Raw genomic sequence first — 12,078 nt, 5'->3', positions numbered from 1 at the left:
TCGCAAGGATCTGTAAGCAATTCCTGGAAGCTGAAAATGTCCCAGTTCTTCCGTGGCCTGCATACTCACCAGACATGTCACCCATTGAGCAAGTTTGAGATGCTCTGGATCAATGTGTGCTATAGCGTGTTCCAGTTACCGTGAATATCCAACAACTTTGCACAGACATTGAAGAGGAGTGGGACAACATTCCACAGGCTACAATCAACAGCCTGATCAACTCTACGCAAAGGAGATGTGTCGCGCTGCGTGATGCAAATAATGGAAACAGCAGATACGGACTGGTTTTCTGATCCACACCCTTACCTTTTCTTTTAGGTATCTGTGTCCAACAGCTGCATATCTCTTTTCCCAGTCATGTGAAATCCAGAGATTAGGGCCTAATGCATTTATTTCAATTGGCTGATATCCTTATATGAACTATCACTCTGTAAAATCTTTGAAATTGTTCCATGTTGTTCATCCATGACAGATTCTTTACACCATTTACTGAATGTTCTGTGAATCTATTTCAGAAGATAACTTCAGGGTTATTATTTGCAAACATTTGTGACATCACACAACTTCACATTTCCCTTTTAGAAAATGTCCCAGTCTATAAAAGTGTAGTTAAAAGAGGAAAATGTCCCAAGGCCAATGGATCTCAGGTTGAAAAAATAATTAATTGTATCATTTTTCTTTTAGTAAACATTGAAAATGGGTCCCACAGACCCGAACACCACACAAGGGTTAAGTCAGGACTGGCAGCCATTGCAAGTGTACACATGAGTGTACCAGTCAAATTGCCAGGGTTAGAGGTGGTAAGTCCCAATGCAACAACAACAGCCTACTCGGACCGCGGAAAGAGAGTGTGGTTTGGAGGATGGATGACAAGTTTTGGATCATCTATTTAAATATAAGTATGTGTTATATATCGACATAAAACTAAAACTTAGATTTAACTGAGGGGGCAAATGCCAGTATACCTGAATCGGGCCTGGCTCTATGATGAGCCAAAAGGGGGCATTGGTGACTGGCTACAGCTGCAAAAGAAGAACCCTATCTTCGCTGGGCATTCTTCAACATCTCGGACATCCCGGCGTACAAGACGTTTGTCATCTGGATGGCGTTGAACCCAGGTTGGAACAGAGGGAAGCTCCAGAGGAGACTGTTCTTTCTCGAGGAGCTGGGCAAGGCATTGGTAAGACCTCAACTCCAGAGGAAGCAACATATCCCAAGGAGCCCAGCTTCTGCAGCCATCATGAGGAGGATTCAGGAGGAGGATGCTGGTGCCCCATCCGCCGGAACCACAGAACCAACACCTCCAATACCGGAAGTAAGTGTGAGTGATGATGTTGCGCGTGTGTGTGTGTGTGTGTGTGTGTGTGTGTGTGTGTGTGTGTGTGTGTGTGTGTGTGTGTGTGTGTGTGTGTGTGTGTGTGTGTGTGTGTGTGTGTGTGAGACTCTCCTACCTTGGCCTGCTGTAACTATATGTGAGTGATGTTGTTAATACATTTCCTGAACAAAGTGGTTTCATCATTCTAGATTGAAGCAACAAAAAGAAGAGCTGCGATTGTGTGTGAACCCAAGAAGGACGACACAGTACACATGCATCAAGTGCAAGAAATACATTTGCAACATACACACAGTAAAACTCTGTCCCTCATGTGGCGTGTAGACCGGCCTTACTTGTGTTCAATTTGGCTCATTTATAATTTCCATCAAATACTGTATGTAAAAATGTGTCCTTCCAATTTGTTCAGTTCAAAGCAATAAACATCAATAGTGATGAAAACCTTGTTTCGTTCGTATTTGTTGAAGATAAACATGATTTATTCCACCCATTTTTTGATTATAAACATTTTACATAAAAAAAACGAATAGCGCTTTTATTGATACATGTAATCTAACAGAGGTAAATGACAAATATTAACCATGTATACTGTCTATATCGCTTGTAATTTATATAAGTCAACATGTAAGTATTAAGTATGAAGTATTTTTATGTGAATTGTTATGGCTGTATTGTTTTAAAAACCCTATAATGTTGTGGGTCTATCAGACTCGTGACCATTGGGTGAATAACAAAAACATGACAATAACAAAAAACAATAACAAAAAACACACAAGGGTTAAATGGGCACGTCCATTGTACCTGCCTTTCGCAAATTTCTAAATACAATTGAAATTGTTCGGAAAGCAAATGCCTACTGCTGAAAAGAGAAAACGAATCTGTTTGTAGAAGCTACCTTTTTAGCGAACGAAATAAGAAAAAGAGTAGCCTATACTGCAGCCTATTTTAAGTACAGGGCCTTCAGAAAGCACATTTTGTTGTGCAACAGCCAGAATTTATAATGGATTCAATTTATATTTTTGTCACTGGCCTACACACAAAACCCCATAATGTCAAAGCGGAATTATATTTTTATGAAATTCTTGCAAACTAATTAAATATGGAAAGATGAAATGTCTTGATTCAATAAATACTCAACCCCATTTGTTATGGCAAGCCTAAATACGTTCAGGAATGAAAATGTGCTTAACAAGTCACATATTATGTTACATGGACTAACTCGGTGTTAACGGTGTTAAGTAATAGTGTTAAACATACATTATTTTATGACTACAGTGCCTTCAGAAAGTATTCATAGCCCTTTACTCATTCCACATTTTGATGTTACAGCCTGAATTCAAAATGGATTTAAAAAAATAATAATATCACCCATCTACACACAATGCGCCATAATGATGAAGTGAAAACATGTTTTTAGGAATGTTTGCAAATGATCACTTACTATTCTTTTCTGAATTCTTCAAGCTCTGTCAAATTAATTTGTTGACCATTGCTAGACAACCATTTTCAGGTCTTTCCATATATTTTCAAGTAGATTGAAGTCAAAACTGTAACTCGGCCACTCAGGAACATTCACGGTCTTCTTGGTAAGCAACTCCAGTGTAGATTTGGCCTTGTGTTGTAGGTTATTGTCCTGCTGAAAGGTGAATTCATATCCCAGTGTCTGGTGGAAAGCAGACTATACCAGGTTTTCAACATTTTTGCCTGTGTTTAGCTCCTTTTCGTTTATTTTTTTGTCTGTGTTCGTTTCAGCTGAGCTATCCTGTCAACACAGAGATTGATCAGCTTCCATACTCATTTGTGTAGACTACCTAAATAACACTGAGTAGCGTAAATCTTTATTTTCTTACACAAGCTGTTTCTGAAAGTAAATTCGGAGTGAGGTTGGGTTTATGTAGGCTACATTGACATCTGATTTGCCCAACGGACACCATCATACCAATGTGAAGGTATACTATCATTCATCCATGGTTGATTGGATCTTTGGATGTTTAGAAGTAGTTACCATTAGCCCAATATAGGATGCCAAATTCATGATATTTATAATAAACTTTTACCTTTGGATATTGTCTTTTATATATGTTATTCATAATGTACACTGAGTGCACAAAACATTAAGAACACCTGTTTGTTCCATGACATAGACTGACCAGGTGAAAGCTATGATCCCTTATGTCACTTGTTTAAATCCACATCAAATCAGTGTAGATGAAGGGGAGGAGAGGATTTTTAAGCATTGAGACATGGAGTACGGAGTACGGAGAAAAAAAAATATGAAATGTATGCATCCACTACTGTAAGTCGCTCTGGATAAGAGCGTCTGCTAAATGACTAAAATGTAAAAAATGTAAAATGATTGTGTGTGCCATCATTCAGAGGGTGAATGGGCAAGAACAAAGATTTAAGTGACTTTGAACTTTAAGTATAACACAATAGATCTGGTAAAAGATAATGCAAAGGAAAAAAAACGTTATTTTGTATTTTTTATGTACCATCATCTTTGAAATGCAAGAGAAATGCCATAATGTATTATCATCCCAAATTTAGATTTTGGCCACTAGATGGCAGCAGTGTGTGTGTAAAGTTTTAGACTGCTCCAATTAACCATTGCATTTCTGTTCACCATTTTGTATCAAGACTTCCCAAATGTGCCTAATTTGGAATTATAGTATACAACGCACTGCTGAAACACCTGGAATGTATAAGAATAAACAGTAGCAAGAAAAGGTATGTGAACCCTTGGATTCAATAACTGGTTGAGCCTCCTTTGGCACCAACAACCTCAACCAAACATTTTCTGTAGTTGCGGATCAGAACTGCACAACGATCGGGAGGAATTTTGGACCATTCCTCTTTACAAAACTGTTTCAGTTCAGCAATATTCTTGGAATGTCTGGGGTGAACTGCTCTCGATGTCATGCCACAGCATTGCAATCGGGTTGAGGTCAGGACTCTGACTGGGCCACTCCAGAAGGCTTATTTTCTTCTGTTGAAGCAAGTCTGTTGATTTACTTCTGTGTTTTGGGTCGTTGTCCTGCTGCGTCACCCAACTTCTGTTGAGCTTCAATTGGCGGACAGATAGCCTAAAATTCTCCTGCAAAATGTCTTGATACACTTGAATTCATTTTTCTGTCGACGATAGCAAGCTTAACGTTTGTCTATTGTTGTGACTTTGATGAAGATCAGATCAAATTTGATGACCAATTTATGCAGAAATCCAGGTAATTCCAAAGGGTTCACATACCTATTCTTGGCACTCATCATCTGAATTTCATTGAATGGTGTTAAAGGGAAAACTCCACCCAGAAACTATCTTTGGGTATTTGTTTCATTAGTCTATTGTTGACATTGCCCCAAAATATTGTGCTTGTCAGCAATCAAGTTTTCAAGATATGTAACTTTCAAAATACAGAAATTATCCCTGTGTGACGTATTTTGGGTCGTATGATCATATGAGACTGTGTTTTGCATCGTTCAATGAAAAATGCATCATACGGGTATATATGTATGTTGAAAGTGACAAGAAAACATTTTGGAACTATGTCAATCAGTGGTGGAAAAAGTACCCAATTGTCATACTTGAGTATACTTTAGTATCAAAAGTAAATGTAATTTCAAAAAAAGACTTAAGTATATCAAAAGTAAAAGTCTTTTCAAAATCTTGTTTTTAAAATGTACTGATAGCCAGGGGCACACTCCAACAAACTAAGCATGTGTTTAGTTAGTCAGACCAGGGATCTTCTTCTTGATAAGTGTGTGAATTAGACCATTTCCCTGTCCTGCCCTGCGAAACACTCAAAATGTAATGAGTACTTTTGCGTGTCAGGAAAAATTTACAGAGTAAAAGTACATAATTATTTTTAGGAATGTAGTGAAGTAAAAGTTGTCAAATATAAATAGCAAAGTACAGATACCCCAAAACTTAAGTAGTACTTTCAAGTATTTTTACTTAAGTACTTTACATCACTGATGTCAACAATGGACCAAGGAAACAAATACCAAAATATAGTTTAGGTGGAATTTTCCTTTAAGTATGAACAAAAATTCAGGAGTGAGGATCAGATTTCAATGCAACCCTTAACTAGTTGAACGCACCTCCTTAGCAACTCAACAAGCACCAGCTGCTAACCATTGCCAATCAGCCTCCTATTGTTTACAACACTTAACTAGTTGCCCTGAACTTAGCTCCGCAAACAAGCTCCAGCTGCTATTAACTGCTAATCAGCACACACACCTGTTCTTAATCACCATTAACACCCTATTTAAACCCAATCAAAGAGTCATTCCTCCTCTCTGTTTTGTGTTGCATCTCTCCTTCTCTCATGTCATTCTCCTTTTACATAGGTTCCTTCAAGGATCTTCTGGGGGGCACAACAGCCTAACCACAACAGCCTAACCACAACAGCCTAACGGTGATGTCTACCTGAGACTCCAAGCAGCAGGGCTATCAAACTCATTCCATGGAGGACTGAGTGCATGCTGATTTTTTGTTATTTCCTTTCAATTTGTGTCCAATTAAGACCTAGACACCCAGGTGGGGGGAGTTCCTAACAAATCAGTGACCTTAATTGATCAATCAAGTGCAATGGATGAGCGAAAACCCGCAGACACTCAGCACTCCATGGAATGAGTTTGACACATATGCCCTATAGAGTCAACTCCCCTGGATCCTTCATCTGCAGCCCTTGGCTTCATCTGGTCTATTCACATTCTCAATATTTCCTCAATAAATATGCTAAACCCATTCCAATTTTTGGTCCTTACACTTCTGAATACACTTTAAGCTGATCAATTAAATTGACACAATGTAGGGTTGCAAAATTCTGGGAACTTTCAATAAATTCCCTGGTTTTCCATAAATCCTTGTTGGAGGATTCTGGATTTCCTGGTTATTGTCTTCTGATTCTGGTAATCCTCCAACCAGGATTTCTGAAAAACCTGAGAATTTCTTGAAAGTTGCTGGAATGTTGCAACCCTAATGCAATGTAAGCAGATGAATTTGATACTGTATCAGCTGACATTTAGAAAAGGGGATCTTGTACAATGGGGCATAAATGGCATACAACACCTTGCTATTTTTTTTAAGTAGCTAACTGCTTTATAATACCCTATTTCTGATGACTTGTCCTATGTGTGGGCTGTATAAGGATAATGAAACTGTAAGACTGACATATTTCTCAACATGCTCACAACCTGCCATTGGATACAGAATATTTAAAGAATTGTGCATTTCAAGTTTTAGTTAAGTACAGTATAGAACATCATAATGCAATCTACTATTCTTTCCAACCAGGACTTCAAAAAGAACAGTTTTGAAATGTGTATCTTCTATTTTTTGCCTTTGGATTAAATGGTAAATGGTGAGCCTATCATCATCGGATGTATTGGTGACTAAACAAAACGTTCTCATGGTATTTCACGGAAAACGTAGATTTTGCATGAATGACTGAGGGGTGAAACGTGTGAAACCCTAAAGCATAATCAAAGGTTCTGAACATAAGATAGGGGCCATTACAAGTGTTATAAGTTTGGAGTTTTGTACTTAGAGTTTAGAAAATATACCACCTACATCTGAAAAATGTGCCAAAGTGATTGAAAGAAACTAAGACTTGCCCTATAGATAGGATGCCAATTTCATAATATTAATAATATGCCTTCACCTCTGAATATATAAAGTTGCTCAAACTCACAACCCTATTCCAATTGGTTGCCTTAAGGATGGCACACATCACACCAAATGTGGATCTAGCATCCATCTGCCGGTCATTCAGGCTGTGTTTAAGGGACCACTTGCTGGAAACGTCTGCTGAAAATCTTCATGCAATTCTACATGTAAAATCGGTGCCCACTCAGTTCGAAAATAACATTCAGAGGTGCTAAGTACTCTAGGCCAGTAAATGGTATCGGTGTGCCTGAGCACTTATGTTGAATCCCAAAAAATGAGGGTGTGTCACAGGAGGCTGCTGAGGGGAGGACGACTCATAATAATGGCCAGAACGGAGCAAATGGAATGGCATCAAGCACATGGAAACCATGTGTTTGATGTATTTGATACCGTTCCGTTGATTTTACTCCAATCATTGCCACGAGCCCGTCCTCCCCAATTAAGGTGCCACCAACCTCCTGTGGTGTATGTGTGTGCATGCGTGTTTGTGCGTTTGAGGCAGGAAGGGATGGAGGGATAGCCTACATAGACATTTCATTGCAGGTTGTCCATCTGTTGTTAGCACATCATTTGATGCAGGTTTGGATTTTGTACCTGAAGAGAGAGAACTATATGCGTTGCATTGTGCACTTATGGAAGGAAGTTAGCAACATGTTTTAGGAGGGAAATAATTTAGAAATTCATGCAGTGTGTGTGATTAACATCTCTGGAGCGTGTGAGGGAGAAAAAGAGGGAGGGGGAGAGGGAGAGGGGAGGATAGTGTTGGGACACCACACAATCTCTCTTTTCAATCACTTGCCTATATATATGCTGGTTGGGCTCTGGTTGGGCTCTGAGAGAGAGAGAGAGAGAGGGGCAATTATCACATCACAGGGAGAGGGGGAAGAGAAGAGGAAGAGGAGAGAGACACAGTCACAGAAGTGAAGCGACGTGACAGAGAGGAGAGACGCGTGCTGCCTCTGAGGAAAAGGAAGGCGCTGTACAAGTAGGCTTCTCTCTCTTATCTTACACACGCGCCACGCACACTGCACACAACGCACACAAATGGTGCATACAAAAAACGCACAATACACATGATTACAGCTTAAATCAATGTTGCTTGTTTTATTGTGGAATACAGAAAATGGGAACGCTTAATACTCTATTTTGAAAGGATCACTTAGCCCCCCAAAGTAGTACTAACACTACAGTATGTATGGCTGGTTTGAAGAGTTGGATGGAGGATTTCTTAAAATTGCTAATGGTTGAAATGATACCAAATATTATAATTTGTAATGATATGCCATTTGTTCCATCACAGACATAAAAAAGGAATGTGTAAAAATGTTATGTGTATTATTCATTTTGCTGTAGCCAGTCTTTTTCTTGTGCGTTTTTGTCGTCTGCCTGATCCACCTGTGTACGAGATCAGATAGCAGGGCAACAGATTAAACGTGTTTCAGGAGCAATTTGACTGTTATCTCTGTTGCCATAGGTTTTAGGCTCACTTCGAAGTAAATAGGGAGCCTGGTCATTTCACTGTTAAAATAGCCATCCAAAACTAAACTGCAATACCACTCAGAGTATAGGACTGTCTTTCATCTCAGTGTCTCGCTCTGCTTGGACGAGTACATCACATATGCAGCCTATAAAGACCCACTCAAATGTACTGTAGGCACTAGACATTATGGTATGAAGACACCATTCACAAACGCATTGTATTATCTACTGTTGTTTGTCATGTCACAGCGCAATGACTTAGGCTACATATTCAATCGCTCCTTCTTCCTCACCACCTGTTGATTTACCACGTTCAGAGTGACAGAAAAAAAACTTTAGCTATTTTTATCTGTATGTCAATCTAACCACCTCTGTATTTCTTGCCTAAAGCATATTTGATTATGGGAAATCATAATAGAATTCCTAAAATAGTAGGTTATGATTGGGGGTCACTAATAATCTCCTTTCCTAATCGAAGAAATCATGTTAGTCTCCCACATTAACTAGGAAAAAAATACACATTTTAATCAGTAAAGCCATCTGATTAATCCCACAGTATGCGTCAGTGCAGATGTGACACGGTTGGGTTTTGGATGAGCTGTAGAGCTCCTCCGTTTTGCAATCAGAGGGTTTTCAGCTCTCGTCGAGGCTCAGAAATAAGTGGCTGAAAGAACCCTATCAAGTGCATTGCAACAGCATTACAGGGGATGCATATCCGAGGTGCTGGCGCTTAGACCAAGAGAGTAAAGTGAGTGCAGCCACTAAAGTGGGCGGTCACAGTATTAAAGAGACTGGACAGGAAAAATATGACGTTTACACAGACACCCCCCCCCCCCAAAAATGAAATGACATTCAGGTTAGTACATACATATAGGAAATGGAAGAGAGATGCCCAACTAGGTGGAAAATCTGTCTCTCACCAGCAGGTGGCACTTTCTCGTTGTTTCACCCACCAAGCAAGGAGTTATTGGAAGGAGGACAATGAGAGTGTTTCGAATTTGGTCAACAAAAAAATGAATGGCTTATTTTGCTACGTGAGGTTTATTTGATTGAATGGAAGTTTCGTAATGCTTAAGTTGTTACGAGTGTACTAATATAAGTAGGACACGTGACATCCCGGCAACTTTGAGAAAAAAAACAACGTTTTATCTGTTGTCTTGAGATGGCTTTGCATATTCACGGCATGAGGCTTGCAGCATAGCATCTCTCTCCCTTGAATACAGGCGGTTGATGTCAACAACCCTCATTGAGTATTCAAAAAGGATTACAATAATGGTATGCATCCACCAATCAAAGAAAGGATAGGCGGGAGCTAGACAGCCCACCGTGCCACTTTGTGGACAATGACTCCCATTGTTAGGGCGGAGAGACATGTATCTTGTCAGTACATCCATAATCTTTGGTGCATATTCAGTTAGCAACTAATGCAGAAAGGGCTGCTGAGGGTCATGAACAGGTTGAACTCAGAATCGAAGTGAACTTAGATATTGGTTCAACCCTTGACTTGGCTATATCATGTTGTAAGTGCTGATGCTTCCCCCAGTCTTTCTTTACTGCCACAATTTAGTGACTGTCTATGTTGTGTGGTAGGGGAGCAGTGTACTGAGATGGATCCCATCCTGGAGGTCCTGAGTGGGGCCAACACTACTGGAGGCCCCTCCCTGAACCACAGCAACAACCCCCTGGACATGTTCTCTGGCATGCAGCTGCTGCTGCGCTTCAAGCCCCTCTTCCTGCCCCTCTACTGCCTCCTGGTGGCCGTGGCCGGCATAGGCAACTCCATCCTGCTGGCCTGTATCCTGGCCGATAAGAAGCTCCACAACGCCACCAACTTCTTTATCGGTAACCTGGCGGCCGGCGACCTGCTGATGTGTCTGACCTGCGTCCCTCTGACCGCCTCGTACGCCTTCGACAGCCGCGGCTGGGCCTTCGGACGCCCTCTTTGCCACCTGGTGCCGCTGCTGCAGGCCGCCACTGTCTTCGCCTCGGTGCTGTCCCTCACGGCCATCGCAGTGGACCGCTACGTGGTGGTGGCCCACCCAGTGAGGAGGAGGATCTCTGTCGGGGGCTGCGGCGCAGTGGCTCTGGGGGTGTGGGGGTTGTCTCTGGCCCTGGCTGCCCCTCCCTCCCTCCACACACGCTACCTGGACCTGAGGCCCCGTGGGGTGGAGCTGGTGGTGTGTGAAGAGTTCTGGCCGAGCTCTGGCCAGCTCAGGCTGCTCTACTCCTGCTGTATCCTGGTAGCCTCCTACATGATCCCTCTGCTGTCAGTCAGCGTGTCCTACTGTGCCATCACAGTGCACCTGAGACGCCACACGCTGCCCGGAGAGCCCTCACACTGCCAGCAGCGCTGGAGCCAGAGGAGGAGGAAAACCTTCTCTCTCCTGGTGGCCTCTGTGCTTGCCTTTGCCCTCTGCTGGCTGCCCCTGCAGGTGAGAACACACGCATGCACAGGCACAATGCACTCCCAATGATAGCCCATCAATTTTCCTGACATTGCTGACATCTTTATATAATTGAGCAGATGTCTTTGAGAAAATATGCTGAAAAAGCATTTTAGGGGCAGTTACATCACCTAGGCTGTACATAATCCCAATGTAATCCAATGTAATCCCAATGTAATCCAATGTAATCCCAATGTAATCCTAATGTAATCCTAATGTAATCCCAATGTTATCCACTGTAATCCTAATGTATGTGACCCCTGAGCATGTGTATTCCTCCTCCCTCCCTACAGGTGCTGAACCTGCTGCTGGACCTGGACCCAGACTACCACATCGTGGACAAGCGCTATGTCAATATGCTGCAGGTGTGCTGCCACCTGGTGGCCATGAGCTCCGCCTGCTACAACCCCTTCATCTACGCCTCCCTGCACAGCAAGATCTGGCTGCACCTCAAGGGCTATCTGTGCCCTTGCAGACGCCAGGGGCCCCCAGGGGGCCAGCTCCTCTCCCGCTGCACCTCCCGGAACCCGGCCACCTGCCTCAGCCTGCTCTCTGAGGTCCCCGCCCCCGCCAAGGAGACCCCGGGTGTCGCCGGTCGAGAGTCCGACAGCACCCTCTGAGAACATCAGGAACCACAGCGTGGTTTATAGGTAGGGGTCAAAGGTCATATGCCATAGCAGCAGCCATTACATATATCTCATACACGCAGTTAGAGACGACGTAGGAGCAGGGAGGAGGGGGAGAATGAGGAGAGGCAGAGAGACAGTGGGACAGGGGGATCAGACTGCTCTGGAGACCGTCAACCCTGTGGATCGTTCATTCTATTTGCCTTGGGTGTCACTACAGCAGCCATGCTGCCAAAGATGATGAGCAGGTCCCGCATCTTCTGTGAGGCAGAGCGTGCAAACACTGTTGGGACCTTGGGCTGGGATGCAGGTCTGGCAGCGGCAGAGGGAGGTGATGACCCTGCTCCGAACTCCTCACTCTCCAAATGGATTACACACACGAAACAGAGGAGGGCAACAAGGCACAAACAGTCCGCAAAGATAGCTCACTCTTCGCCTGATTTTGACGTGTTTCTTACTTTCTCTCCCTTTTCTTACTCTCTCTCTTGATCGCTTTTTCCGATTTATTTCAATGCATGTAGCTTTACTTTT

At 42.4% G+C, this 12,078-nt stretch overlaps 1 protein-coding gene across 1 annotated transcript; it reads left to right on the top strand.

The window, feature by feature from the left end:
* Positions 1–7,923: 7,923 nt before the first annotated feature.
* LOC115206780 (prolactin-releasing peptide receptor-like) lies at positions 7,924–11,541 on the top strand. Its single transcript, XM_029773980.1, has 3 exons — positions 7,924–7,983; positions 10,068–10,909; positions 11,215–11,541. The coding sequence occupies exons 2-3, from the start codon at positions 10,085–10,087 to the stop codon at positions 11,539–11,541; spliced, it is 1,152 nt and encodes a 383-aa protein (XP_029629840.1). The 5' UTR covers positions 7,924–7,983; positions 10,068–10,084.
* The last annotated feature ends 537 nt before the right edge of the window (positions 11,542–12,078 follow it).

The sequence above is a fragment of the Salmo trutta genome, chromosome 13 (assembly GCF_901001165.1).
Source record: "Salmo trutta chromosome 13, fSalTru1.1, whole genome shotgun sequence".
NCBI lineage: Eukaryota > Metazoa > Chordata > Actinopteri > Salmoniformes > Salmonidae > Salmo > Salmo trutta.
This window is presented reverse-complemented; position numbering and strand designations above follow the sequence as displayed.

Bases quoted from the DNA above. Each gene is read 5' to 3' on its own strand.
- LOC115206780 (XM_029773980.1), top strand. From the start codon at position 10,085: ATGGATCCCATCCTGGAGGTCCTGAGTGGGGCCAACACTACTGGAGGC. The intron at 10,910-11,214 runs GTGAGAACACAC...CCCTCCCTACAG, and splicing joins TCTGCTGGCTGCCCCTGCAG to GTGCTGAACCTGCTGCTGGA.